The sequence below is a fragment of the Eriocheir sinensis genome, chromosome 4 (genome assembly GCF_024679095.1).
Source record: "Eriocheir sinensis breed Jianghai 21 chromosome 4, ASM2467909v1, whole genome shotgun sequence".
Lineage (NCBI taxonomy): Eukaryota > Metazoa > Arthropoda > Malacostraca > Decapoda > Varunidae > Eriocheir > Eriocheir sinensis.
Genome location: NC_066512.1, coordinates 25379814 through 25406911, shown reverse-complemented (window position 1 = coordinate 25406911; position 27098 = coordinate 25379814). Strand labels below are relative to the sequence as shown.

The following is a 27098-nucleotide window of genomic DNA, read 5'->3' as shown; positions in this document are numbered from 1 at the left end:
TTGACAAGGCTTTCATAGGTGTTCGGGGCATTTCCAAGGGTAGTTTTATGACCCTGGTGGTAGTTTGGCCCTTTTTCTGTACCATGAACCTAAGAAAACATTCATTAGAACCGAACTAATACCTTTTTTAACCTTTGGAAATAATTTTTGAAAGGAGCGGGAGGCATCTGAGGCACCGTATAATTTGACACACGTATTTGACAAGGCTTTCATAGGTGTTTTAGGCATTTCCAGGGGTAGTTTTACGCCCTAGTAATAGTATAACCCTTCCTCCGCATCATGAAGGTAACAAAACATTCATTAGAACCCAATTAATACCCTTTTGAGACTTTAAAAACAATTATTCTCAGGAGCGGAGGAGTCTGAAAACACCATATTTGACAAGACTCCTATGGATGCTCAGGGCATTTTCAGGGGTACTTTTATGACCCTAGTAGTAGTGTGACCCTTCCTCTATATCCCAAACCTAAGAAAACACATATAAGAACACACTTAACACTCTTTAGAGCCTTTACAAAGCAACATGTGAATGGAGGAGCCAGCAGGAGGAGGAGGAAGACCAGAAGGAAGTTAGCGGTACGAAACCTTCTTTTTCCATCTCCTTTCAACGCATGGCAGTTTAGAGGAAGGAGTCGAGGCGGGAGGAGTGCCGTATCGATCTCTGGGCCAAGGGGGAGGCGTCTAGTGAAGGAAAAGGCCTATATTCCCTTCATCATGGCCGGGGCAATCATTGAAAACCTGAGCGGCCGGAAGCTGGGGGTGCTGATAGTGTTCCTGATGGTGTGCCAAGCCGTGTGCTTCCTCGTGGGGGCATTGATCGGTGCGGGGGCTTAGTGTTTCTCTGTTTCTCTTTGTCCTTCTGTGTGTTTCTCCGTTTTTCTGTTTGTGTTGGTCTGTTTTGGGGTTCCTCTTTCCCTCTGTGGGGGTGGGGGGGGCGGGTGCTGTTTGTCTGTGTTCCTTTCCTTCTTCCTCTTGTCTCGTGTTTTTCTCTCCCTTTCTCTGTTTCTCTTTGTCCTTCTGTGTTTCTCCGTTTTTCTGTTTGTGTTGGTCTGTTTTGGGGTTCCTCTTTCCCTCTGTGGGGGTGGGGGGGGGTGCTGTCTGTCTTTCTGTCTGTCTGTGTTCCTTTCCTTCTTCCTCTTGTCTCGTGTTTCTCTCTCCCTTTCTCTGTTTCTCTTTGTCCTTTGTGTTTCTCCATTTTTCTGTTTGTGTTTGTCTGTTTTGGGGTTCCTCTTTCCCTCTGTGTGTGTGTGTGTGTTTCTCTCTGTCTGTGTTCCTTTCCTTCTGTCTCATGTCCCCTCTCTGTCCCTTTTTTTCTGGTTCTCTCGTTCTCTCTCCTTTTTGTCCCTGTTTCTCTTTCTCTCTGTTTCTCTGTGTCCTTTTCCCTCTCTCGTCTCCGTGTTCCTCTCCTTCTCTGTCCCTCTTTCTCTCCCTCTCCATTTCTATCTGTCCCTTTCCTTCTCTTTCCCTCTATCTGTGTTTCTCTTTTACCGTCTCTCCGTCTCTGTCTGTCCTTTAATTTTCTGTCCTTCCCCCCTCTGTGTCCCTGTCTGTCTCTGTCACTCCCTCTTTCGTCTCTCGCTCTCCCCAACAAAGTCTTTTCTACTCCTACTTCTACTTCATCTACTTTTCCTCCTCCTCCTCCTCTTAAATTTCGCCGGGAGCTCCATCTCTCTCTCCCTTCTCTCCTCTCCTCCCCCTTGCCACGCCCCCCTCTGCCCTCCCTGGGTGATGCTGGGGGTGACAACAGGCTGAGAGGGAGGGAAAAAGGGAGAGATGAGTGATGCCAGGAGGAGGAGGAGGAAGGGAGGAACAAGGGAGAGAGTAGTGATGCTAGAAAGAGGAGGAGGAGGGGAGGAACAAGGGAGAGATGGTGATGTGAGGAGAGAGAAGGAACAAGAGAGATGAGTGATATAAGGAGGAGGAGGAGAAGCAGAGAGGAAGAAAGGGAGGAATTGGGATAATGTGTGTGTGTGTGTGTGTGTGGAGAGGGTGAAGAAGTTGTCTGAGGGAGGGAAGAAAGAGTAAAAGGAGGAGGATGAAAGGGAGGAATAGGGATAATGTGTGGGGAGAAGGAAAGGCTAAAATGAGAAAGAGGAGAAGGGGTGAAGTGAAGAAATGGATGATCAGGGGTAATGTGTTTGGAGAGTGAAGTTGTCTGAAAAGGAAGAAAGGGAGGAAGAGAAGGGAAGGACAAATAGGAGATATAGAGGTTTGTGATGGTAGAAAGAGGAGAAAGAAAGGAAGGAAGGAGGAACAGATGAAAGGGAGGAGAGGCAATGGGAAAATAGAAATGACCATAGAAGGGAAAGAGAGAGGCATGAATGGAGGTATAATTAGGATGACCAAGGGAAAGAAAGGAAGGGTAGGAGGAAGGACAAGATTGAAGAATGGAAGGACAGGAGAAGAGAAGAGAAGGGAGAAGGAACAAGGATAATAAGGAAGAAACATAGGAACAGAGAGGGAGGAAAAGGACAGGAGAGAAGAAGAGAAGGAGGAGGAAATAGAAGGATAGAACGTGGAGGAAAGGAAGGGAGGAGGAAGAGGATGTTTACAGTGTGGGCGACACCTGAGAGGGAGGGAAGAGGAAGGGAAGGGGGTGTATGGAGGGGGTCTGTTCACTCTCTTTGTTAATTCTCCAGTCTTCACCTCCTCCAGTAATTATATAATGACATAATTGGCTTCAGGCAGACATGTAATTAAGCATCATTATTAAGCTTCTTCCTCACTTAGTCATGTTAATTAGTGTCCTCAATGTCCTAATAATGATGATGATTATATCCCTTTTTTGGCTCTCTATGTCCCTCTCCTCTGTTTCTCTTTCCCTTTCTCTCTCTATCCCTCTCCTTTGTTTCTCTTTCCCTTTCTCTGTATCCCTCTCCTCTGTTCTTTCTCTTTCTGTGTTCCTCTCTTGTTCTCCTTCCATTTCTGTGTCTCTCTTTTTCTCCCTCCATTTCTGTCCCTCTTCTCTTTCCTTTTCTGTGTCTCTCTCTCTCCCTGTTTCTGTGTTCATCTCTCTCTCTCCGTCTCTCTTCGCCCTAAGGTATATAAAAAAAAAATACATACAAAAAATAAATAGAGGCAAAAGAAGTGCAGATATACAGGTTCTCCATTCAGTATTATTAACAGAATGTGCTACAAAGACTAAAAAATCAATTACAACCTTAAACTATATACTTTTACTGTACTAGATTTGTTTTGCATCAAGTATCTGAACGTCAAGTGTGTATGGAGTTAAAGCAATAGGATTATTTTTTCATTGGCTGATAACAGAGATTAGGTGGAGCGATTAGATTAGGTGAGCAGATTAGACGAGATTAGATGAACTGCATATATGAGTATGTATTCCATTGTGATTTATCCGAGTCTAAACAATCCGAGTCACTTGTCGGGAATGGATGTGAGGAGGAGGAGGAAGAAAGAGAGGAAAAGGGAATGGATGTGAGGAGGAGGAAGAAAGAGAGGAAAAAGAGAAGGATGAAAGGGAGGAATAGGGATAAAATGTTAAGACGAGGAAAGGCAAAGGGTAGAAAGAGAAGGGGTGAAAGGAAGAAAGGGAAGGTCAGGGGCAATGTGTGTGTGGAGAGAGTGAAAAAAGGAGAAAGGGAGGAACAGGCATTGGGTGAGGAATAGAAGGAAGAGAAGCAAAGGTTAGAAAGGAGAAAGAGAGGTTTGTGATGGTAGAAAAAGGAGAGAGGAACAGAGGAGGAGTTTACAGGATTTGGCCGCTCATTTTCCCTATTTTTCGGGCAACTGTTATCACCTCTGTCATTTGCTATTATTCCCGTCTTTAATTCTATGCTCTTTCTTTCACTCTTAACTCCCACATTTGATAAGGCTTTTTTTTGCAGAAGTTGTATTAGTATTTCAATTGTGATGTACCTTAGTCATGCAAAGGTGTATAATAATAATCATGCCACTAGCTACTTTTGCCGTTAGGTTTGTGTTGAATGTGTATGAAGTCAAAAGAAGGTGATTTCTTTATATTTACTGATAACAAGAGATGAAAAGCATATATAAACACGTATCTCCAATGTGTTCTATGTTAACCCGGTAGCAGCGACGGGCCAAATTTGTGGCTTTACCGTGTAGCAGCAGCGACGGGCCAAATTTGTGCCATGATATAAACCCCCCAAAATAGATGATGCATAAACTGATCACAAATGCTTTGATATATATTATGAAATGGTTTGTGTGAGTGATGATTTTTTCTCATTTTTCTCGCTTAGAGGGACCATTAAGAAACATGATCCCCGCAGCTACCCCGTTAATTAATCGTACATAAATTTAGTATTCGTGATAAATTTCCTTTTGATCACACACAAGGGGGTTCATACATGGCCTTCATAATGCTAAGAAATACATGACATTGGTAAAAATCACATGTCAATGATATTTTAAGTTCAAAGGTCAGGGATATTTCCAAGTTCACAGTTCACTTATTCCTTTCCCTTTACTCCCTCACGTCTCATTGGAAACACTTACCAGCTATATACCGGAACACTGATGAATACAGATAAATACGAGAGTTTTGGTATTGGTCTGGTAAATGTAAGAGATACCGAAGAGTTGGCTGGGAATGTTGCTGAATCCGGGTCCCTCTCTGTCAGTATTTCCCTTGAGGTCACGTCATCTAAACAGTTTAAGTCACTTGCCAACGCTTGGAGAGTTTGCAGGATTTGGTCACTCACTTTTTTTTTCTTTTTTTTAATTACTGCAACTTTCGTCACTTCCCTCTTGTCACTATTGCTATCATTAACTCTGATTCTATACTTTTTCTGTGACCTTAACACCCACATTAAGTAAGGCTTTTGCTGATATTGTTTTAGTATTTCCATGGTAGGTAGTTTTTACGAGCCTAGTGATAGTTTGACAAGGCTTTACTGCACTGTGATCATGAAAAACACTCCTGAGAATCTGACTAATCCCTTCTGTGACTTTGGGAAATATTTGTTTTGAGAACCGGTAATGTCTGAAAATACTAATGGCCTGGCTTCTCGTAATAACTCCCGCATCCTGTCTTCCCCTCAGCCCCAGCACCTTCCACTGCCATGCCTGTGCTGGGAACCAAGTGCATCGACAAGAACTACAGCAAGGAAAAATGGTACTTCCCACGGGGCAAGAAACGCTGCCGCTCCATCTCCAACCTGAATGATCCGCAGGTGGAGAACGAGAACATCAACGCCAACAACATCATCTTCGCCTTCCAGGTTGTCCTTCACTGTGTGTCTTGGGGTCAGGGGTGATAGTTTCCTTTCCTGCTCCTTTATATTATTGAGTTTCATTCCCCAATTCTTTACCTTGAGTTTCATACCTGAGTACCTTTATTCCTTGCTCCTTTGTATCCAGTTTCATTGTTTTTTTTTTTTTTTTTTTTTTTTTTTTTTTTTCTGTAGTGCCGGTGGGCTTTCTTCAGGAGCCTGGTGGTTGGCCCAAGCCCGTCATGGCGCAGCAATTTTTATAGTGGTGCCATTTATGCTTGGCTCATGCTGGCCCCCGTAATTCATTTTTGATTCACTTGATTGGGTCTTTGGGTTGTCTTCAGGACAGCATGTGTTTCTCTACCTCTGTGGTAGATAGTGGAGTGTTTCCCATGTGGTACTGGTGTGCTGGGTATCCCCTCCCAAGGTGCATAACTACATTTTTCTTCATTGAATTGCAACAGTCACATTTTATTCCATCCCTGTAGCTTGGTAATGCAATCTTGTAGGAAATCCACAGTCAAGGGTCTAAGATATTGCTCTGAGGTTGTGGCCTCTTTTGGGAAGCAAGTACGAAGGATCAGTTAGCACTTTTAACTCCTCTAACTTGATGTACTTCCTCCTCGCAGATTCCATCCCCAAAGGACAAGGTCGAGCTGGACTACTCCCGCTGGCACCAGAACCTCCTGTCCATGATGCACCTGGACATCTTCTATGACGAGGCAGCCAAGTTTGGTGAGTAGGACCGATGGGGCTCATGGTCTAATGTTAGGCTGAATGATGTAAGGTTGTTAGGCATATTCACATTTTTTTAATTTTTTTATTTTTTTTTTTATTTTTTTTTTTTTTTAATCCGCTGCCAGCTTGTTGTTTCTCTTGTAGCCATCACCCAGGGACACTTTACATCCCTGGTCCAAAAGCGAGTCATGTAATGCTAGGGAGGTGTGTGTTGGGAGCATGTGCACTGTTTTATCCCAGCCAGCCAGCCATAAGCCAGCACCTTATGGTATAAATCAACAAAAATGTCTTCAATTTCTTGTGTCACTTCCAAACCGCAATGCAAAGATGAAAATTGACACAACTTGCATTTAACATTCCGTAACAACAACATCCATTCCCTTTCAGACCCCCATCCAGTAATGACACTTAACGCTCCACTTCCGTGTAATATTCCACTCCACTAACACCCTCCATTCTCTTCCAGACCCCAATGCAAAGATGACCATCGACGGCCGACTCGGCTACCGCAACAAGAATGACCCGCACCACAAATGGACGGAGTACGCAGCCTCGGTGGAGGAGAGGACGCTAGACTGCTCCATCAACCCAGAGCACAAGAAGGAGGAGTACATATACAACTGCTCCCTGGTGCCGATGTTCGAGCTCGGGTCCCTCCACCATGACTTCTACCTCCTGAACATCCGCCTCCCCACACACGATGACAAGGAGCCGTGGGGGGATGGGACCAATGAGGACCTGGGGAGGCTGATCGATATGTGGGTGGTGGTGAGTGTCTCTGTCCTCTGTATGTGTTGTGGTGTTGTCGATAACGGGACACATGGGTGGTGGTGAGTGCCTGTCCTCTCTATGTGTTGTGGTGTTGTCGATAACGGGACACATGGGTGGTGGTGAGTGCCTGTCCTCTCTGTGTTGTGGTGTTGTCGATAACGGGACACATGGGTGGTGGTGAGTGCTTTTGTCTTCTGTGTGTTTGGGTGTTCCTTTCTAAAACATGTGGAGGGAAATACAGATTGGTTTGTTTCTAATGTGTAGGTGTTTGTGTCCTCTACGTATTCTGACTTTCCCTATATCTGTCATGCATGTGGAGACTAGAGCAGGGTTTTTTTTCTCTACTTGTCATATATATTCTTCCTTTATATATATAGGCGGTGGCTGAGTGGTTAGCGTGCCAGCCCCACATTCGGTGCGTTGTCCATGATGGGGGTTCTAATCCGCCGCTAACCACCTGGGATTTTTTAGTCACCGCCACTCGGCCAAAGACTACCCACATGTTGTCCTGAAGCCTATCAACCCGAACTCTAGAAGAAGCTGTGCAAGTGAAATCAAGAATGAGCTCTGGGGGGGCAGCATGACCCAGTAATGATGGCGCCACTATAAACACTTGCCTGCGCCATGACAGGCTCGGGCCGACCATCAGGCTCATATGGAATAGCCTACCAGCGCTATAGGCCACATGTAAAAAAAAAAAAAATAAAAAATCACTATTATCCTGCAATTCCTTCCTTCTTGCAGTTCATCCACCAAAACGGCGGCTTCACCAAGGTGTGGGTGTCGCTCAAGACCATCTTCTTCCCGACCATCGTGGCCATCATGGTGTGGTTCTGGCGCCGCATCTCCCAGCTCACTCGCCCCCCGGCCCTCCTGGAGTACATGCTGATGGTGCTTGGGTCGGCCCTCACCCTCCTCAACTGTAAGCATGTCCCTGTTGGCTCCTGGCACTGTGCTGATGTAGGCAAAGCTGTTGAAAGTAAAGGAGGAGGAGGAGGAGGAGGAGCTAATAAGTGAAAAAGTTGTACAGGTCTCCTCTCTATGACAGTTTGTTGTATATTTCAGTTTTATGTTCATGATTCTTCAATTACCTTTGCTGTCTTTTATGCAATTTCTTAACCAAGAACATAACCCAATTGTAAAGTGAAGGATACTGGTACATGCATTCATCCCTCACCATACAATTTGGTTACTAATTTCAAAAAACGATTGTAAAGTGAATGAACACAATAGTAACAACTGCTTGCATTCGACTGTGTATGAAAATAATTGTACTTAATGGGATTCAACGCATAGCAATAGCTGCTTTCATTGGACTGTATAAAAATAATTGTTTGTAAAGGGATTGAATGCATAGTAACAGTTGCTTATTGTATTTAACTGTGGCTAGGGAAGCATGAATGATCGGGGCATAATGTTCTACCATATAAAGGAAAACTTGTAGATATGTATAGATGACAAGCACCCAACACCTCACCCCCCCCTCTTTCCATTGAACAGGCCCGCTGGAGTACCTGACGCTGGTGTACGACTGTCCCTGGATGACGGTGGTGAGCGACATCCGGCAGGGGCTCTTCTACGCCTCGCTGCTCTCCTTCTGGCTCATCTTCACCGGGGAACATCTGATGGTGGGTGACGCTGTTGATGGTGGTGGTGCCTGGCTGGAAATGTTTAGCTTGGTGGTGATGGCGGTCCTGGTGACTGGAAACGTATAGGTTGGTGGTGAATTCAACGTTGCCAGATTGTCGTACTTGGCCGAATTCCGATCCAAAAACCATCTCCTGGCCCCCAATAACGACATTCATTTATATTTATCGTTAAAATAGTTAATACCTCATTTTTCTTGGTAATAGTTATGCGTCAGAAAACGGTAACTACTATGCTCTGAGTACGATAATCTGGCAACAGTGGTGGTGATGGTGATACTGGTGGTGGTGGCGATAGTGGTGGTGGTGGTGATAGTGGTGGTGGTGGTGATAGTGGTGGTGGTGGTGCCTAGCTGGGAATGTTTAGTTAAGTGGTGTTGGTGGTGGTGGTAAATGTTTTGCCCTAACTTGCTGCCTTCCTTTAAATTACTGATAAACCATGTACATTACCCTCCTAACATCTACCTTAAAGAGGACGCAAGTTAGTAAGTGTCACGATGCTTGGCGAGGAAATAATGACATTCTGCTTTCTTTAATTACATCTACCTCTAAACACATCTACCTTTAACCCGGTAGCAGCAGGGATCATGTTTCTTAATGGTCCCTCTAAGCGAGAAAAAATAGTAAAAATCATCACTCACACAAACCATTTCATAATACATATCAAAGCATTTGTGATCAGTTTGTGCATCATCTATTTTGGGGGGTTTATATCATGGCGCAAATTTGGCCCGTCACTGCTACACGGCAAAGCCACGTATTCGGCTCGTCGCTGCTACCGGGTTAAATCAGGCAGACAAAGCTAGACTGAAGGGACGCACGCTGCCCATTTGGCTTTGTGTCCACCGCTGCCAACCAACGTGTGTGTATATGTTCGGCTGACCCACCACTCAACCAAACCCCGCACTTACTGAGCTATTTCAGTAAATCCCCACTTCTACCAGACTGGCTCCAAATATTCATCAAAGCCGAAACTCATTATAGCGAGGTCCATAGAAGCGAGGGTTTACTGTACGTCTAAAATAATCATCCTACTTTTGCCTGCATGCCTGCCACTGAGGATGTTAACCAAGACATTACTGGTCCTGATGTCTCACCTTTACCCTAGTTAGTAAGTCTGCTGCTGCTCCTCTTGGCTAACAGCATCTCTTGTCTGCTCTCTCTTCCATGTCTGATGATGATGATGATGGACGGAGCAGATTGCAGTAAGTATCCACTACCCCCAGACCTCAGAGCTTAGTGGTTGGGTATCAGAATTTTTTACATTGACAAAGTATCTTTTTTTTTTAGATGAGTAAATGACATGGAGAACAAACAAAGATAATCATTAGAATATGAAAAATAAACCAAAAGTAGTGAAGTTTGTCAGTAGGTAAGTGAAATAAGTATGTATGGTTATATGTTTTGTCTGAGGGTCATATTACAAGATATTTCGTCGTCCAAGAACACGTATTTGACAAGCCTTCCGTAGGAGTTTTGGGCATTTCCAGGAGTAGTTTTATGGCCCTGGTGGTAGTCTGACTCTTCTTCCGTACCATGATCCTAAAGAAACACTCATCAGAACCCGATTGATCCTCTCTTTGACCTTTAGAAATAGATGATGTGAGAAGGGAAAGTATCTTATAACACCGGCCTTAATACTTTGAAGAAATGAAAGGCTTTGAAATTAGTAAATAACATAGAGAACAGAAACAGGCGATCATCAGAATGGGAAGGAAAATAAACCAGATGTAGTGAAATTTGTGAATAGTAAAATGAAAGTAGTAGTGTAAGTGTTAAGTTCAGTTCTATCAAGTAACGTTAGATTTGCGATAAGGTATACATATGTTTTTGTTGTTAGGAAGATTTTACCCTGATCCAGCATAGTTGTACAAGAGCAGACTGAAAATAAATTGATCAAGTTCTTTCGATTTGAGGATATGTTGAAGGAATATAACCCAAAAAAGTATCAGACTAAAGAAATATCCCCCAAAAGACCTAAAAAATATAGCAAAAAAAGTAAGACTAAAAAATTTACCCCCCACTCAAAAAACTAAAAACATGTACCCCAAAAAAGTAACAAATAAAAAAAAAAAATTAACAACCTAACAAAAATATAACCAAAAAAACATGACAAGCGCTATCATAAAAAAAACGTAAGCACTCCACACTCGGCTCCACTTTCCCCGCAGGACGACATCGAGAGGAACCGCCTTCGTGTGTACTGGCGTCACCTGAGCGCCGTGCTGGGGGGCTGCCTGTGCCTCTTCATCTTCGACATGTGCGAGCGAGGCGTGCAGCTCCGCAACCCCTTCTACTCCATCTGGGTCACCCCCATCGGCACCAACCTGGCCCTCGCCTTCATCATGCTCGCCGGCATCTGTGCGGGACTCTACTTCTGCTTCCTCTCCTACATGATTTGGAAGGTGGGGTCTAAATGCTTCTTTCAGACTGTTGGTGAATGATGCATGCTTAAGAAAAGAAAATTGTATATCCAAGACCCGTATATTCATTCCCTGAAGTTATCTATGCGTCACAACTTCCTCCATCGCCTCCACATCACCCGTCAGCTCGCACTTCCACCCACAAAACGTTTTACCCATCCTTCGAATCATAACAGTATTCCCAGTATCCTGTTCTCACTTATCTCTTTACCCATTTATTTATTTTCATTCGCATCCTTTATTCTTAACTTTATTCTTAAGCTCTTCATCAACTCATCCATTCACTCTATTCCCTGTGTTCTGTTTTCGCACATCTCTTTACTCATCTTCTCTTTGTCTCTCACATCCCTACTCACACACTTTTCATCCTTTAATCCATTTCCTTCTCTTTCTCTATTTCCTGTTCCTTCCCATTATTTCCTTTTCATTTTATTAATTCAACGTAATCATCTTTCCTCCGTCCAGACGTCCACTGGCCAGCACACCGCCTCATCCCAGCACTGCCTCACACCCTCAAACCCTTATCCCCCCACAGGTCTTCATCAACATCAGCAGCAAGAGACAGTCCCTGCCCGCCATGTCCACCGCCCGCCGCCTTCACTACGAGGGCATCATCTACCGCTTCAAGGTCCTCATGCTCGCCACCCTCCTCTGCGCGGCCATGACTGTCATTGGCTTCATTCTGGGACAGGTAAAGGCGGTTGTACGATCTCAGTTATACAGTTTCAGTCATACAGTTTGTAATCTCAGTCATACAGTTTGTAATCTCGGTCATACAGTTTGTAATCTCAGTCATACAGTCTTAATCTTCAGGTTTCAGTCACACTCCTTCAGAAATTGATCTCTCTTCTGGCCACTCATCTCTATACTTTCTTTATAGGAGCAGTGAATAGCGGACTTTTTGTTATTTATTATTTTTTTTGCCGTATTACAAGTCGAATCCAAGAAGTTTCGGGTCCCTACAGAGTTATTCATCCTGAACTCTGTAGGGACCAGAAACTTCTCGGATTCGACTTGTAGTACGGCCCTAAGTCAGCAAATAGAAGTCTTTTATTACATGCCATTCTCTTTACTAATTTCATACTCTTTTTTTAAGGAGCCAAAGTTGTCAGCGTACCACAGGCAGCAAATACAATACAGCACAGCAAATAGAAGTCTTTTAGTACATGTTGTCCTATTCACTAATTTCACCATTCTTTTAAGGAGTCAAAAGTGTCAGCATAGAACAGGCAGCTTCTCTGTTAGTTGCTTGTCATAGTTTTGTTCATGTGCCCCGTGTCTGCAGGTGTCTGAGGGTAAGGGTTGCTTGTCATAGCTTTGTTCATGTGCCCCGTGTCCGCAGGTGTCTGAGGGCCAGTGGTCATGGGACGAGAACATCAAGCTGGAGTACACGAGCGCCTTCTTCACCGGCGTGTACAGCATGTGGAACATCTACACCTTCGCCCTCATCTGCCTGTACGCGCCCTCACACAAACGCTGGCCCAAGGACCAAGGTGAGGGGAGGCTGCGGGGGACGAGGCCTTACATACCTCTATTGCCTGCTTCTTAAAACACCCTAAGATGACCTGACACTTTTTATCTCAATCACAACACCTGCTCCTGGGCGTGGCAAGACACATTTGATTCTGTCTATACTCCGGCCTTGCTTATGCAGCCCCTCACTCTGCCTATACTTACACTTTTCCATTGGCTTCTCACCTGCAGAGTTGTGACCTGTCGGATACACTGTAATACTCTTTCTTATCACCCAAGTAGACATTCTCCTCTCACTGTATAATATTCTGTCATGTGCACCTTTATTTATACTGTTATGCTTTAGATTTTACACTGGTGGTAGGAACGATCAACCTCTACCTGTCACAAAGATGAATTTGATTACCTGAAAAGCTTTAAGATATAGTCAGGTGATGTTGTTATGCTTTAGCTCTCACTGGTGGTAGGAACGATCAACCTCTACCTGTCACGAAGATGAATTTGATTATATGAAAAGCTTTAAGATATAGTTAGGTTATGTTACCGTGAAATACTGTTAGGTTTTACTTTTAACAATGGTGGCAAGGACACTCAACCCTTACCTGTCACAAAGATGAATTGAAGTACTTGAGAGGCTTTAAGATATAGTCAGGTAATGTTGTTATGAAGTACAAGCTATATTTTTTAATGCAACACTTGGATGCACTCAAGTTTAATTCAGTCAGCTGTTTCCTAGTGACTTTACAATATTGCCGTCATGCCTAACTCCGTCGTTTTCACTTCAGACTGGGCAGTGTCAGACAACTGTGGTATGTTTCAGCGAGTCGTGTGTGTGTTGTGGTGTAGTGATTTTTTTCTGTAACGGCAGATGTTAATTTTTTTTTTCTTTACAGCTTTTTGATAGTTTTTTTCTCTAGATATCCTTTGTTTTACAGCTACATATTGTCATTTGAGTGAAAGATAAGTTTAAGTAGTGTTGAGGCCTAAGTTTTTTTTTTGGCTGAAAATTAACTGCCATACTTTGCTTATTTCTACTCGTAATACTTGTAATATTTTTAATCATTTCTCATTTTTGCTGTTCGTTTCAACATTTCTTATCAGTTTATCATTTCAGTATTAATCTTTTTTTGTTATGGTGTCAATATATAAACTTAAGAAATAATAATAAACCGAGGACCCTTACACAATGGAGCAATAGAACTAAGTAAATACAGAACCTATATTCTTGCATTTGATTTGGCTGCTGGTCATTTGGTTAGGATTCATCTCAAATATTTAGTAAGGCAACAAGACAGTCAAGTAAGGTTCCTCCTGTACCCAGCTCACTACTATAGTCTATTCACTTAAGTCTGACCCAAGCTGACAACATAAACCTAAGCGTGTTCGTAAGCACAGTGCAGATTACGAGAAAGTGCAGCGAGAGATAAACACAAACAGAGGTTAAAGAAAGCTTGGAAGTCGTAGCAGTAGCCAATCAGCACTCGGCTTGCAAACACGCTTAGGTTTATGTTGTCAGCTTGGGTTGGACGTAAGTGAACGGAATATAGTTGGCATACACTATTTTTCCATCCAGTTCAGCTGTATAAAGATAATTGCTAAATGCTCTTCACTGCAGATCCTTCAGTGTCTGTAAATATTCTTTGCAGTAACAGCTCCATCTCGTAGTCAGTTGCGTACCATTGCCAAGCATGTTTTTTTTGCTACTATTTAACATTGTCTATTTAAGCCACTAAAACAAGGTAGTTATGCAAAGTGCTTGATGCAGACACCATGTTTTTTTTACACTGGACAGGAAAGACTCTTGTTAACACACCTTTTCTCTATCGACAATTAATAAACCAAATCTGGCTTTAAATGTATTGGTATTGATTCTTTTCTATAGCGAAGGAACAGTTGAAGGGCAAAAATAAATAAATAATAAAAGCCCACTAATCATTGCTCCTATAATGAAAGTAGAGTTGAGTGGCATGTTGTTGAAGTTGATTTAAAACTTATATGAAACTGCCCCAAAAATTCCATAAGCGTGACCGTCAACCAGAGTCTTTCCCGAGTCCAAAAGCTGATTATTGATTCCCCGTACACTTGTTTAGCCCCCCACTAACCTCTGCACCCCGGCACTGTCTCCTAGGTCTAGCTTCCATACACGGAGCACTCTTGGCACGAGGTAAGACTTGCTCTCACCGGGGAAGAGGGTGTTGCCATGTCCACCGGGGAAGGTTCTATTATTATTATCATTATTGACCCAAAACCAGTCCCCTCAATGAGCAAATATGGATATGAAAATTGACAATGACAGTAACGTTAATAGGAAGAAGAAGAAAAGAGTAATGGTGATGCCTTTCATGTTTTTTTATCGTATGTTGGGATTGTTCATGAGACCTTCACCCCCCTGTTGCTTGGTTATCTGGGGAAAGAGGTGAGAGTATTGACGTTGTTGTAGCCTACTCGGCCGCCAGCGACAGCATCAGTGCAGCGCTTAGCATAGCACGCATATATCGCAAAAAATTAGACCACATCTAACCTAACCTGGCCTAACTTAACTGAATCTAACCTAGCATAACCTGGCCTAACTTAACTAAATCTAACCTAACATATCTTGGCCTAACTTAACTAAATCTAACCTAACCTAACCTGGCCTAACTTAACTAAATCTAACCTAACCTAACCTGGCCTAACTTAACTAAATCTAACCTAACCTAACCTGGCCTAACTTAACTAAATCTAACCTAACCTAACCTGGCCTAACTTAACTAAATCTAACCTAGCATAACCTGGCCTAACTTAACTAAATCTAACCTAGCATAACCTGGCCTAACTTAACTAAATCTAACCTAGCATAACCTGGCCTAACTTAACTAAATCTAACCTAACCTAACCTGGCCTAACTTAACTAAATCTAACCTAGCATAACCTGGCCTAACTTAACTAAATCTAACCTAACCTAACCTGGCCTAACCTAGCATAACCTGGCCTAACTTAACTAAATCTAACCTAACCTAACCTGGCCTAACTTAACTAAATCTAACCTAACCTAACCTGGCCTAACTTAACTAAATCTAACCTAGCATAACCTGGCCTAACTTAACTAAATCTAACCTAGCATAACCTGGCCTAACTTAACTAAATCTAACCTAACCTAACCTGATCTTTGCCCCACTGCCAAAATGCGATGTGCCAGACTTCGCATAAACATTTTACATCTTTATATTGAGGTTTTCTTAATCTTCTGTCAGATATTAGTTACTGCACTGCACTCAGAGAACACAGAGAAACACGTGATGTAAGTATAACCTGATATGAGATGACTACAATAAATTCAATATCACTCCAAAGAAGGAGGACTGGTTCTGGGATCTTATTTGCTTCTCATCACTTGTAAGGGGTATTTTTATATTAGATCTTAAATACCTGCTTCTTCATCACCTGGGTATTAAGTAGAAATTATTTTGCAACCTCACCTGCCTCTTGGTCACCCTGGGAGGAGTGGTCACAAGGCTCCCTGCTGCTTGCTCACCCGTGTGGCAGCAATGGTTACGAGGCCTTGCACAATGCTCCTTGTCACCATGCAAAGAGTGTTTTGTATGTAACTTCATCTTCTTGTTTAATGGTTTTATCAACAGGTATGAAATCTCAGCACAATTGATTTGAAACTTGTATCTCTTCAGTGCATAGTACTTATAATGTTTTGTATTTATCAACCAGTAAATCAGTCTGCAACAACAGTACTGATATCCTAGTACGTATACTTCATTTAAAAAATCAAAGTTGCATTTTGAAATTGCAGATTTCTCATATTTGCCAACATTGAAAAGAGCTCCTCTGACCTTGAGATGTCTCAGCAGATGATGCTCAGGAATTTATTCACAATTTTTATTTTGCCTGTATGCACCTGCCCCCTCTATTTTTTGGGACATGGACCCCCACGAATAACAGATTTCCCTGAATATTTTGCTTGCCCACCAAAAGCCTCTCGACCCACTAAAACACAGAGCCAGTTTACCCACAAACTATACCTAATGAAGCATTTCTGTCCCTGAAAACAGGCAGTAATCATGCTTTAAACTTTTCTGTAATTTACATAATCTTCTTATAAATATGTGGTCATTGAAATCTCCCTTTACTGCTGAGTACTCACCATGAAGTCTCCTCCTTTTTCTTTTTCAACTGCTTCAGCATTTAATGCCATGCAAATTATTTACTATAATAAAACCAGCTTGCCCAGACCGCTTTGGTGTTGGCTCCCGCAGGTCAGGCCCGCCCCGCCACTCTGCCACAACACCTGACACCAATCTCTTCCACTCATGTGTCACCTGTTTACTACTTCTAAATGGATTTGATGATTTGATAATCCAATAAGGCTATATAGTGTTAAGATTATTATTATTATTATTATTATTATTTTTATTTATTTATTTATTTTTTTTTTTTTTTGATAACAGGGATTTTGTATAAATACCACAACCCTTTTGCAACCTTGTTTCCCAATGTTGTCAGTGTGGTGATGGGCTGGGCACCTACCTCAAGGCTGTGCTCCAGGATGGATGCTGCCTGGGCTGTCGCTCTCCCTGTCGCCCCTTGTTCCTCAGTTTTTAATTTTTTAGTTCCATGGAATCTATGAAATTGAGCTTCATTATAGAAATATATACATATACACAAAGTATAAAATATACATAGAATGTATAGTTCATTAGAGAAATACATATGCACATAGCATAAATATACACAATGTATAATTCATTAGAGAAACAAATATACACATAGTGTAAATATACACCAGAGGCAACCAACACCAAAACAGTCTGGGCAAGCAGACTTTACTACAATGAATACAGGTAACTCTCAATTTACGCGAGTATTGTGTCCTTGAAGAGGTTGTGTGAATCAAAAACAATGTAAACCAAACAAGAGGTAGGTTTCTATCGAAAAATAAATATTCACTTCATTCAGTGGAGAGGAGAAGAATAAGAAGAAGAAGAAGAAGAAGAAGAAGACGAAGGAGAGAGAGAGAATATCCATATCACCGAGATATCCACTCAGGCACTCAGTCTCAGCCTCACTCGTGTGAGGAAGAAATGAGGGACACCATGACCAACTGGCTAGTATTGGTACCGGTACCGAGCAGTCTGGTACCGGTACTGCGTCAGATCGTTAGTACCGGTACTGGTACTGGTACCTGCCCACCCCTATTGTTGAGTAGCGTGGCAGCGTGGGTACTGTATTGTTGTTCAAGTGGCATGCGGGAAGAACTGAGCTCAGCTGTGTGGCCGCGGCGCCGTGTGAGTCCAGTTGCGTGAGACACCTTACCATTTTTTTTTTTTTTTTTTAGGAGAGAAAAGGAGGCAATCAAAAAAAAAAAAAAACAATAATAAAAAAAGCCCGCTACTCGCTGCTCCCAAAAAAGAATCAAAAGAGGAGGCCGAAAGAAAGATCAATTTCGGGAGGAGAGGTGTCCTGATGCCCTCCTCTTGAAAGAGTTCAAATCATAGGCAGGACGAAATACAGATGAAGGAAGATTGTTCCAGAGTTTACCAGCATAAGGGATGAAAGAGTGAAGATGCTGGTTAACTCTTGCATAAGGGGTTTGGACAGTGTAGGGATGAGCATGAGTAGAAAGTCGTGTGCAGCGGGGCTGCGGGAGGGGGGGGAGGCATGCAGTTAGCAAATTCAGAAGAGCAGTCAGCGTGGAAATATCGATTGAAGATAGAAAGAGAGGCAACATCGCGGCGGAATTTAAGAGGTAGAAGGCTATCAGTAGGAGGAGGAGAGCTGATGAGACGAAGAGCCTTTGACTCCACTCTGTCCAGAAGAGCTGTGTGAGTGGAGCCCCCCCACACGTGAGATGCATACTCCATACGAGGGCGGACAAGGCCCCTGTAAATGGATAGCAACTGCGCGGGGGAGAAGAACTGGCGGAGATGATACAGAACGCCCAACCTCGATGAAGCTGATTTAGCAATAGAGGAGATATGAAGTTTCCAGTTGAGATTTTGAGTTAAGGATAGACCAAGGATGTTTAGTGTTGAAGATGGTGACAGCTGAGTGTTGTCGAAGAATAGGGAATAGGTGTTTGGAAGATTGTGACAAGTTGATAGGCGGAGAAATTGAGTTTTTGAGACATTGTAGGACACAAGGTTCCTTCTGCCCCAATCGGAAATGATAGCAAGGTCTGAGGTTAAGCGTTCTGCAGCCTTCAGTCTGGAGTCATGTAATTCCTGTTGTGATGGTCTTCTGTTGAAAGAAGTTGAATAATGCAGAGTGGAGTCATCAGCGTATGAGTGGACAGGACAGTTTGTTATGGAAAGAAGATCATTGATGAATAACAGGAAGAGAGTGGGTGATAGGACAGAGCCCTGTGGAACACCACTGTTGATAGGTTTAGGGGAAGAGCAGTGACCATCTACCACCACAGAGATAGAACCAATACTAATACTAGCACAATACCATTACTAGCCAGTCGCTCATGGTGTCCCTCATTTCTTCCTCACACGAGTCAGGCTTAGACTGAGTGGATATCTCGGTGATATGGATATTCTCTCTCTCTCTCTCTCTCTCTCTCTCTCTCTCTCTCTCTCTCTCTCTCTCTCTCTCTCTCTCTCTCCACTAAGTGAAGTGAATATTTATTTTTTGACAGAAACCTTCCTCTTGTTTGATTTACATTGTTTTTGATTTACGCGACCTCTTCAAGGACACAATACTCGCGTAAATCGAGAGTTACCTGTACTCGGCTCTATAAAAACCAAGTAGTCACTCCCCTTCCCTTAACCCCCCCGCCCCTTCCCTCTCCCTCTCACTTATCATTAGCAGGACAAAAGGAGACGCCACACCCATAACCTAAAGCAGACTAAACAGCTGTCCCTTCTATCGTTTCAGACACGCAGAGCAGCACAGGCGAGGAGATCGAGTTCAGCAGACTGGCCACGGAGCCCACGGAAATGTCCTCTATCACCGCCTTCGCCCAGAAAGCCGCATCAGATTAAAGAAGGAATACTCGAAGATGTGAAGAAAAGGGGAAGGGGAGGGAGAGGCACACAGAAGAGGAGGAGGAGAAAGAGATGAAAGGAGAACTGAGTGATGCCAATACGATGAGAGGTCTTTTTATTACATGGCTTGTCTCTGAAGGTAAAGCATGCACTCAGTGGGTCCTATTTTGGGGTGGGAGGGGGAGGAGAAGGTGTGTGTGTATGTGTGTGTGTGTGCGCGCGTTATTTATACATGTATTTTTAGAGCCTACGTAAGATTTGTAACTGAAGGAAGGTAAAAAAAATAGGTTAGAAAATGCACAAAAAAGAGTTGCAGTGAGCGCGGCGGTGGTGATTTTTATGTACAATTTTGGACGTTTTGTATGAATTGATATTACCGATCAGGCAGCTGCTTTTACCTCTCGCAGTTTGTAATGTTAAAGTGAAAACCTACTTAAAAAAAAAGACTGTGGAGTGGGAAGGAGGATGGAGATGAATATTCAATTTTTACAGATCTTTACACACACTTTTTTTCTTTTTTTTTATTGTAAGTAGAGTCTATAGCGCCAGAAGGTAGGCAGGCTCTCTTGAGGGGCCTCTCGGACGACCCCAGCCCGTTAGCGGCGCAGGCGAATTTTATTTTAAGTGGCTGCGTTTTGTCGTAATGTTTTTATTGTTCAAGCGAATAAAGAGCAAAGCCTCTGGTGGGGGAGAGAAAACGAGACAGGCTTCTCATCCCCCTGAAGACGTCTGACACACACGCCCAAAACCCACAATAGAGAAAGAATATTAGTTCATCTCACGGCTCGTAATCACACTCTGTACACTTAGAACAATACTGTCGCCCTTGTAAGCAACTGCATAAGTAATTTTTCCTATGTCTCGGAAAATTGAAAAAAACTCATATTCACACCGGCTTTTGATATAGGCAGAAACGTTAAGAATAATTTTGGAACACACGCCTTGAATAACAAAAATCTGGAAATCACCGAAAAATGACATAGGCAGTTTGTTTGCAAGGGTGATGACATACCACAGGGGTGACCCACTTAGATATACAAATAATTATCCTCAGAAAACTAATATATATATACACACAGGATAGGTGGACAGTATTAGTACCATAGATCATAAACCTTACTACAACTACTACCAGTAATTCTAGCTAGTGATAAACCGCTTCGTGAATGACCTTATGTATACTAGCTGTTGATTTGCTTCCTTATACAATTAGCGTAGAGCATCACGAAGGGCCGACAAACCCTGTGTATCGCTGTTGCTGTAGCCGAGGTTGTGGTGGGCAACAGACACCAGCTGGGACATTACTTAGTGTTGCTTGAACCCAAAACTGTGGAACTCAAATCAAAACAGAAAGGAGAGACTGTCATCCCGGCGAGAGCGTTCCGTCTTGCTGATGCTGGACGTGTTTGTTCCTTGGCAGCACCACGGAACAGAACTCTTCTTGACTGGGGCTGCTTGTGGCTTCCCTGCATTTCCCTCCTTACTTGCTATTGTGGAGGAAGGCTACTGCTTCTGTGGTTGCCTGTGAAGTTGGCCGTCCCAGGTGAAGTACCCGAGCATGGTGTTATTCAGGATGATGCTGTGGTCATGTGCTGGGTCCCTCTGTGCCCAGTATTTTTGGGGCCAGTTTTACAGTCCAGTACAGCAAGTTCGTAAGCTCCCCAACCAAGCACAAAATACTACAAAAATTCCTTGTATTGTCTTTCCGATTGATATAAATAGGATTAAATTTTAGCAGACCACACGGGAAGTCTATTTAGTATCTGGTATTGCGAAGAAAAAACTAATCATTGTGGAGATTATAGCTTGGTTTGGGCGCTTACAATGACTCGGTGTTGGACTGTCGAACTGACCCTTTGAGTGGCAGCGGATTCTTGTACTTGACACAATCCTGGACGTAGAGGTAGCTAAAGGTGTTGAGCGTCCGGGTGCGCTGCTGACCTCTCCGGCGCCAGCACTATGGTGTGGGGCCCTGCCTCCTCCACCACTTCACCCCCGTACTTAGTGATGAGCCTTGTTACCCTGGCACAGAAGTTACAGCCATTGGTGATGAAGGTGAGCTGCTCCCCAAGGTTGTTTCAGACATGGTGTTGAGTCCAGGGGCACAATGGGAGGAAAAAGGGTGTAGGGAGGAGGAAGAGGAAGCTGCCATATACCATAGTGTCAGTCAGTTGTGGGTGATGTAAGGATCGGTGGTGCCAGAATAGTGCGAGTTCTTTCTTGGAGAGGACCACACTCGCTGCTTTTAGAGATGGAAGAAGAATGTAGAAGCAAGCGTAAGGTAGGGAAACAAATAGAATGTAAGACTCTACATTAACAAAGACAGTGGTGATAAAAAGAGGGTTAGGAGTATAATATTTAGGGCATTAACAAAATAAGGAAGAAGGTAACATAGAACAAAGAGCAAGGTTGAGAAATGGAGATGGACAATTAGAGTATGTACAATTACAAAGACAGGAATGATGAAAAAGAGAATTTGGAGAGAGAGGAAAGTGAGGCTGGCAGAAAGAGAAATGAGACGATAGGTGGGTGGGAAAGAAAGGGAAGGGAAGGGGAATGGAGGGAAAGTGAGGCTGGCAGAAAGAGAAATGAGACAATAGGTGGGTGGGAAAGAAAGGGAAGGGAAGGTGGGGTAAGGGAAGGGGAATGGAGGGAAAGTGAGGCTGGAAGGGGGAGAATTTGGAGTAGTATTATGCCTGTTTTTAGATAACATTAAGGGCATTAACAAGATAAGGAGGAATGTAATAATAATGATAATAATAATAGTAAGATATTAAAATGAAGACAGTAATAATGACAGCTATATTCATGGTAGGCGATGGGATAATGCCTGTTTTTGCATACCAAAGGGTGAGTGATTCAAGTGATGATAAGGGTGCAGAATTGCGTAAGATAAAAAAAGTGAAATGATAGTAATGATACCTAAAATTAATGGTAAGGAAACTATATAATTCTAAACCATTCTGAGCAGCTCCACATTAACAAGGGAATGTACATATAGAAGGGTAACCTCATTGTGTAAGGTACAAGAGTGAAAATAATTACATTGGCGACTAAATTTAAGATAGGAAAAGGTATCTTGCCGAACCATTCCCAGCAGCTCCACAGTAACAAGGGAATGTGTAGGATTACGTAAGGTTAATGTGACGTAACATGTACAGCAGACACTCGACCAACCAACCAACTGCCTGGCGTGAAGAGGCAGAACAGCTGGTATTTGGGGCCACCAACCAGTAATAGTGTCAACGCCAGTAATAATCTTGTGTTACTTGCTCTCTTTCTCTCTCTTTCACGGCACAAACACATAGTCTGTAAGCAAGGCGTTTCAGCAATGGTTCGCTAACTATACTAGCAGCTGACGACTCTTCCGTTCTTTGTGTTTCATTGCGATGTTGTAGCGTTCGTGATATTGTTTTCTCTAATCGTGCATCTACTCCTGTACCTTCCCTCCCTACCTCAACCCTCTCGATCCGTGCTTCGGTGAATGGGGCGTGCCTAAGGCTTTCTGGTGTTTGTTATGTTGAGAATTTTTATGAGGAAGGATAAAAAATGGTTCGGTCATCCCTTATTTGTCTTTTACCGTCTTGTTTTTTCTTTTTGTGGAGGCATTTTGGGTCATACATTATATCGAGAGAAGTTTCATGAGGGATGACATCAGTGGTTCAGTCACCCCTCACAGCCCACGTTACAGATTTGGCCTTTGGGATGATCATGACTGGCCTGCGAGATAATGGCTTAACCTATTTCGTTGTAGGGGATCACAGTTGAAAAAGCGACGAGACGGGGGAACAGGACAAAAAAGGTTGGGAGTCACTGCTTTATTCCATTACATACAAATTCCATCAGTTCATCGATATTGATCTTTTGCCCTTCATTAATTTAGTTGACATGTCTTAAAAACCAACATTAATGCCTCCTGTTTTGCATGCCAGAGAGTAAGTGATTCCAGTCCCTCTGCTACTCCTGCAATACCTCATTAATGTACATAAGGGAGAAGAGGTTTTAGGTGGGTATGTTCACTAAAGGGGTTATTACACTGGGCAAATTTTCCGTGGATCTTCAGCCAAACCACGATTTCCGCTGGCGTGGTTCTTATATATCCGTGGTTTTCTGACGTGTCCACGATCTTCCAAAGCTACGGTAGATTTCCCTGAAGGACGACGGTATTACTCACAATCATCATCATCAGCAATAACAAGAAACAAAACCACACTAGCGGAAATCGTGGTTTGACTGAAGATCTACGGAAAATTTGCCCAATGTAATAGCCCCTTAACTCAACCTTCACCACCTCCTCTCGTGAATTACCCTCAAGCTTCCAACTGATCCCGAGACAAGCGCTTGGTATGTCGTTTTACTCCTCTCCTCGGCCCTGTTCCTAGTGCTATGGGGGAGTGAGATTCTCTGTAAGCCATGAATTAGAAATGGCAATCTTGCAGCCTCCCTACCAAGCACTTCATACACCCCCCAATACTTTAAGACTTAGGGGAATGTCATCCACTGTAAGACATGAATTGCAAGCAGTAGTAATCTTGCAACATGTCTACCATCATGTCTTGTCCCATCGCTTCATTCAGATTTGAGAAAGGGAAGTCATGTTGAATACTATAACTACTACTACTACTACTACTACTACTATTCCCACCACTTGTAGGTACTCTGGTGTTAGATTACTATTGCTAGTTTATTATTACATTTCAAATGGGAATAAAGTCATGCCTCAAATAGTACGGTTTCCAATACTTCGATTTCGGTTTTATGTGGATTTTCATGGGAGATTTTTTTGGGATTTTTAAATTTCCCGACGAGAAGGAAATTTAAAAATCCTTAAAAGGTCTTCCATGACAATCCGTATAAAACTGAAACCAAACTATTGGAAACTGTACTATTTGAGGGATGACTGTATGTATGTTCAGCGATGATGGGAGTTCCAATACCACACACTAACCACGAACTTGAAGCTGAAGGAACAGTGACACATAGATTTCTTTGCTATATATAAAGTCCATGTGTATTATCCTTCTGTAACAGTATTTACCTACTTATGATATACAGGAATGAAATTTGAACACGCACACACACACACACACACACACACTTACACACACACATGCTAAGGGCCACATCATTATACATTTTGTCGCCCAAGCTCACATTTGACACGGCTTTCGTAGGAGTTGTGGGCCTCTCCAGGGGTAGTTTTTTTTTACCCTGGTGGGAGTTTGACAAGGCCTCTGTACCATGAACTCTAAAAAACACTCATGAGGAAGCATTCTACCTCTTTTTCGCTCTTTAGAAATAATTAATGTGAGTCTGTAACATCAAAGGGCTTGGTGTCATAGGGTGGGCGAGGCGACGCACCCCCTGTGTATGCCCCCACTGATTGATGTGAGAGTAGGTAGCATTAACCCAGTAGCAGCGACGGGTCAAATTCGTGGCTTTACCGTGTACCAGCGACGGGCCAAATTCTTGCTATGATATAAACCCCCGCCCAAAAAGACGATGCATAGACTGATCAAAAATGCGTTGGTATGTGTTATGAAATGGTTGGCGTGAGTGGTGAATTTTTTCTCATGAATTTGCTTAGAGGGGCCTTTAAGAAACATGGTCCCCGCAGCTACCGGGTTAAAGAATACATACCTAACCCTCTGAAGGTACACAGAGAGGATCAGAACCCCTAAGCATCTCTGGACTAAATAGATTCAAATCCTACCCAATACAGGAGAATGGAAGCAAATAGCATACACGGAAGCCTTCTTAGTTAAGCCTCTCGGAACCCTTTGTATCGCGGTAGAGCTTTGTGCATTTCGATTCTGTATTCCCCCACACCCCGCTAGAACTTTTAGGAGTAGGAGTGTCAATGTGTCTTAAGCATAATACTATATAGAGAGATCAAATATTTTTTTTACAACATACCTCTAACCAGAAACAGAAGAATGCATATTTATTTACCTGGATTGATATTGTTTGTACTAATGTTACGGCTGAATTTTTGTTTGTTTTCCTCTCACGCTCGAAGAAGATTGGTTAGTTTTTTACTTTTATATATATTCTACTGCTTACCTCATTAAAAAGAGAGATATTGGTGTGTCGAGTTTAGATTTACCGTCAAAGTCCCCTTGTCAATTTTTTTCGTTTTACAGTTTCTACTTAAGTTAAAATAGAGAGATTGGCGTGTCGAGTCCAAAATTATAAAAATCTCCATATATTGATTTTTTCATTTACTATTTTCTACTTAATTTAAAATAGAGATTGATATGTCTGGTTGAGATTCATTGCCAAAGTCGCCATATATTGATTGTGTCGTTTAATATTTCTACTTAAAACAGCGAAATGTGTGTCTGCTTGAAATTCAACATCAAAGCCATATTAATTTTAAGTATGTTTTCCTGGTGGGCTTATCAAATGGCGTTAACTTAGGCAGGATACCCACTATCTTGTTTTGACGGGAATATTGGATGTTTTATGTCCTTCCTGATGTCTTTATCCCTTGCATCTGCGCTCCGAGGCCACAAGGTGATTGGATATTAAAAGGTAAATACTCTCCTCAGGTCACAAGCAGAGAAATGGAATGGAAAACGGGATAGTGGGAACCCTGCCTGAGTATACACGATGTCCGTACTCACTAGCCGCAGCCCAAATAATTATGATTCTCCCTTATTTTACGTGCCAAGTCGGTCTTTTATTTTTTTATCTTCTCACAAATCTTAAGTGCCATGTTGCCAGTTGATCCAGTGCTGTACCGTCCCTTGGTTGAGGAATTCATCACTACATTGGTTCCTCTGTTTTATATGTCCTTGATTTTTTTTATGTGAATTTCGGTTTCTTCGTTTCTCTCTCGTCATTGCGCTCTCCCTTTCTTGCGTCATCATTGTTATTCTTCGTCCTCTTCAGTGATTTGTTTCTTTTTAAATAAATGTCACTCAGTTGTTGTGGTTTTCTTGCCTTGATGTAGATGTGATAAGGAACCTGTTGAGTGATTGATTATGTGTTAACCTGGTACCAGCGACGAGCCAAATTTGTGGCCTTACCGTGTAGCAGCGACGAGCCAAATTTGTGGCCTTACCGTGTAGCTGCGACGGGCCAAATTTGTGGCTTTACCGTGTAGCAGCGACGGGCCAAATTTGTGGCTTTACCGTGTAGCAGCGACAGGCCAAATTTGTGGCTTTACCGTGTAGTAGCGACGGGCCAAATTTGTGGCTTTACCGTGTAGCAGCGATGGGCCAAATTTGTGGCTTTACCGTGTAGCAGCGACGGGCCAAATTTGTGCCATGATATAAACCCCAAAAAATAGATGATACATAATCTGATCACAAATGCTTTGATATATATTATGAAATGGTTTGTGTGATGGGTGATTTTTTCTCATTTTTCTTGCTTGGAGGGACCATTAAGAAACATGATCCCCGCTGCTACCGGGTTAATGTGTGTCCATGTGTGTGTGTGTGTGTGTTATGTCCCTCCCTCTCTCTTGTTCTCCCTTCTCCTCCCTTTCCTCTCGTTCCCTTCCTCCCTCTCCCTATAGTCCTTCCATTCTCCCTTACTCTCAATACCCATATCCAGGTTTCCAGTGTATTATGTGTATATTATATCCTTCCCTCTCTCTTGTTCTCCCTTCTCCTCCCTCTCCTCTCCTTCCCTTCCTCCCTCTCCCTATAACCCTTCCATTCTCCCTTACTCTCAATGGCCATATCCAGGTTTCCAGTGTATTATGTGTATATTATATCCTTCCCTCTCTCTTGTTCTCCCTTCTCCTCCCTTACCTCTCCTTCCCTTCCTCTCTCTCCCTATAGTCCTTTCATTCTCCCTTACTCTCAATGGCCATATCCAGGTTTCCAGTGTACGGTAGCATGAATCAGAAACAAAACA

General features: G+C 42.8%; 1 protein-coding gene and 1 long non-coding RNA gene across 6 annotated transcripts; one reads left to right on the top strand and one right to left on the bottom strand.

Annotated features, from left to right (window-relative positions):
- The first annotated feature begins 607 nt into the window (after window positions 1-607).
- Window positions 608-26157, top strand: LOC126981046 (protein wntless-like). Of its 4 annotated transcripts, XR_007733721.1 has the most exons (13): window positions 608-820; window positions 5029-5207; window positions 5828-5933; window positions 6403-6704; window positions 7452-7629; window positions 8208-8335; window positions 10525-10758; window positions 11312-11467; window positions 12119-12269; window positions 13035-13058; window positions 14378-14413; window positions 19120-21754; window positions 21830-26157. XR_007733721.1 is itself a non-coding variant. In XM_050831703.1 (12 exons), exons 1-12 carry the CDS (start codon window positions 715-717, stop codon window positions 19224-19226), a joined length of 1707 nt encoding a protein of 568 aa, XP_050687660.1. In that variant the 5' UTR covers window positions 608-714; the 3' UTR covers window positions 19227-26157. The 4 variants fall into 4 exon arrangements, 3 of the variants coding, with proteins under 3 accessions (XP_050687660.1, XP_050687675.1, XP_050687681.1); XM_050831703.1 differs by having other exon boundaries at window positions 19120-26157; XM_050831718.1 differs by lacking the exon at window positions 14378-14413 and having other exon boundaries at window positions 19120-26157.
- LOC126981059 (uncharacterized) lies at window positions 14420-16646 on the bottom strand. Of its 2 annotated transcripts, none has more exons than XR_007733729.1 (3): window positions 15261-16646; window positions 14836-15205; window positions 14420-14800 (listed from the first exon to the last, which is right to left on the bottom strand). It is a non-coding gene; the product is annotated as an uncharacterized LOC126981059 (long non-coding RNA). The 2 variants fall into 2 exon arrangements; XR_007733730.1 differs by having other exon boundaries at window positions 14871-15205.
- Window positions 26158-27098: the final 941 nt, after the last annotated feature.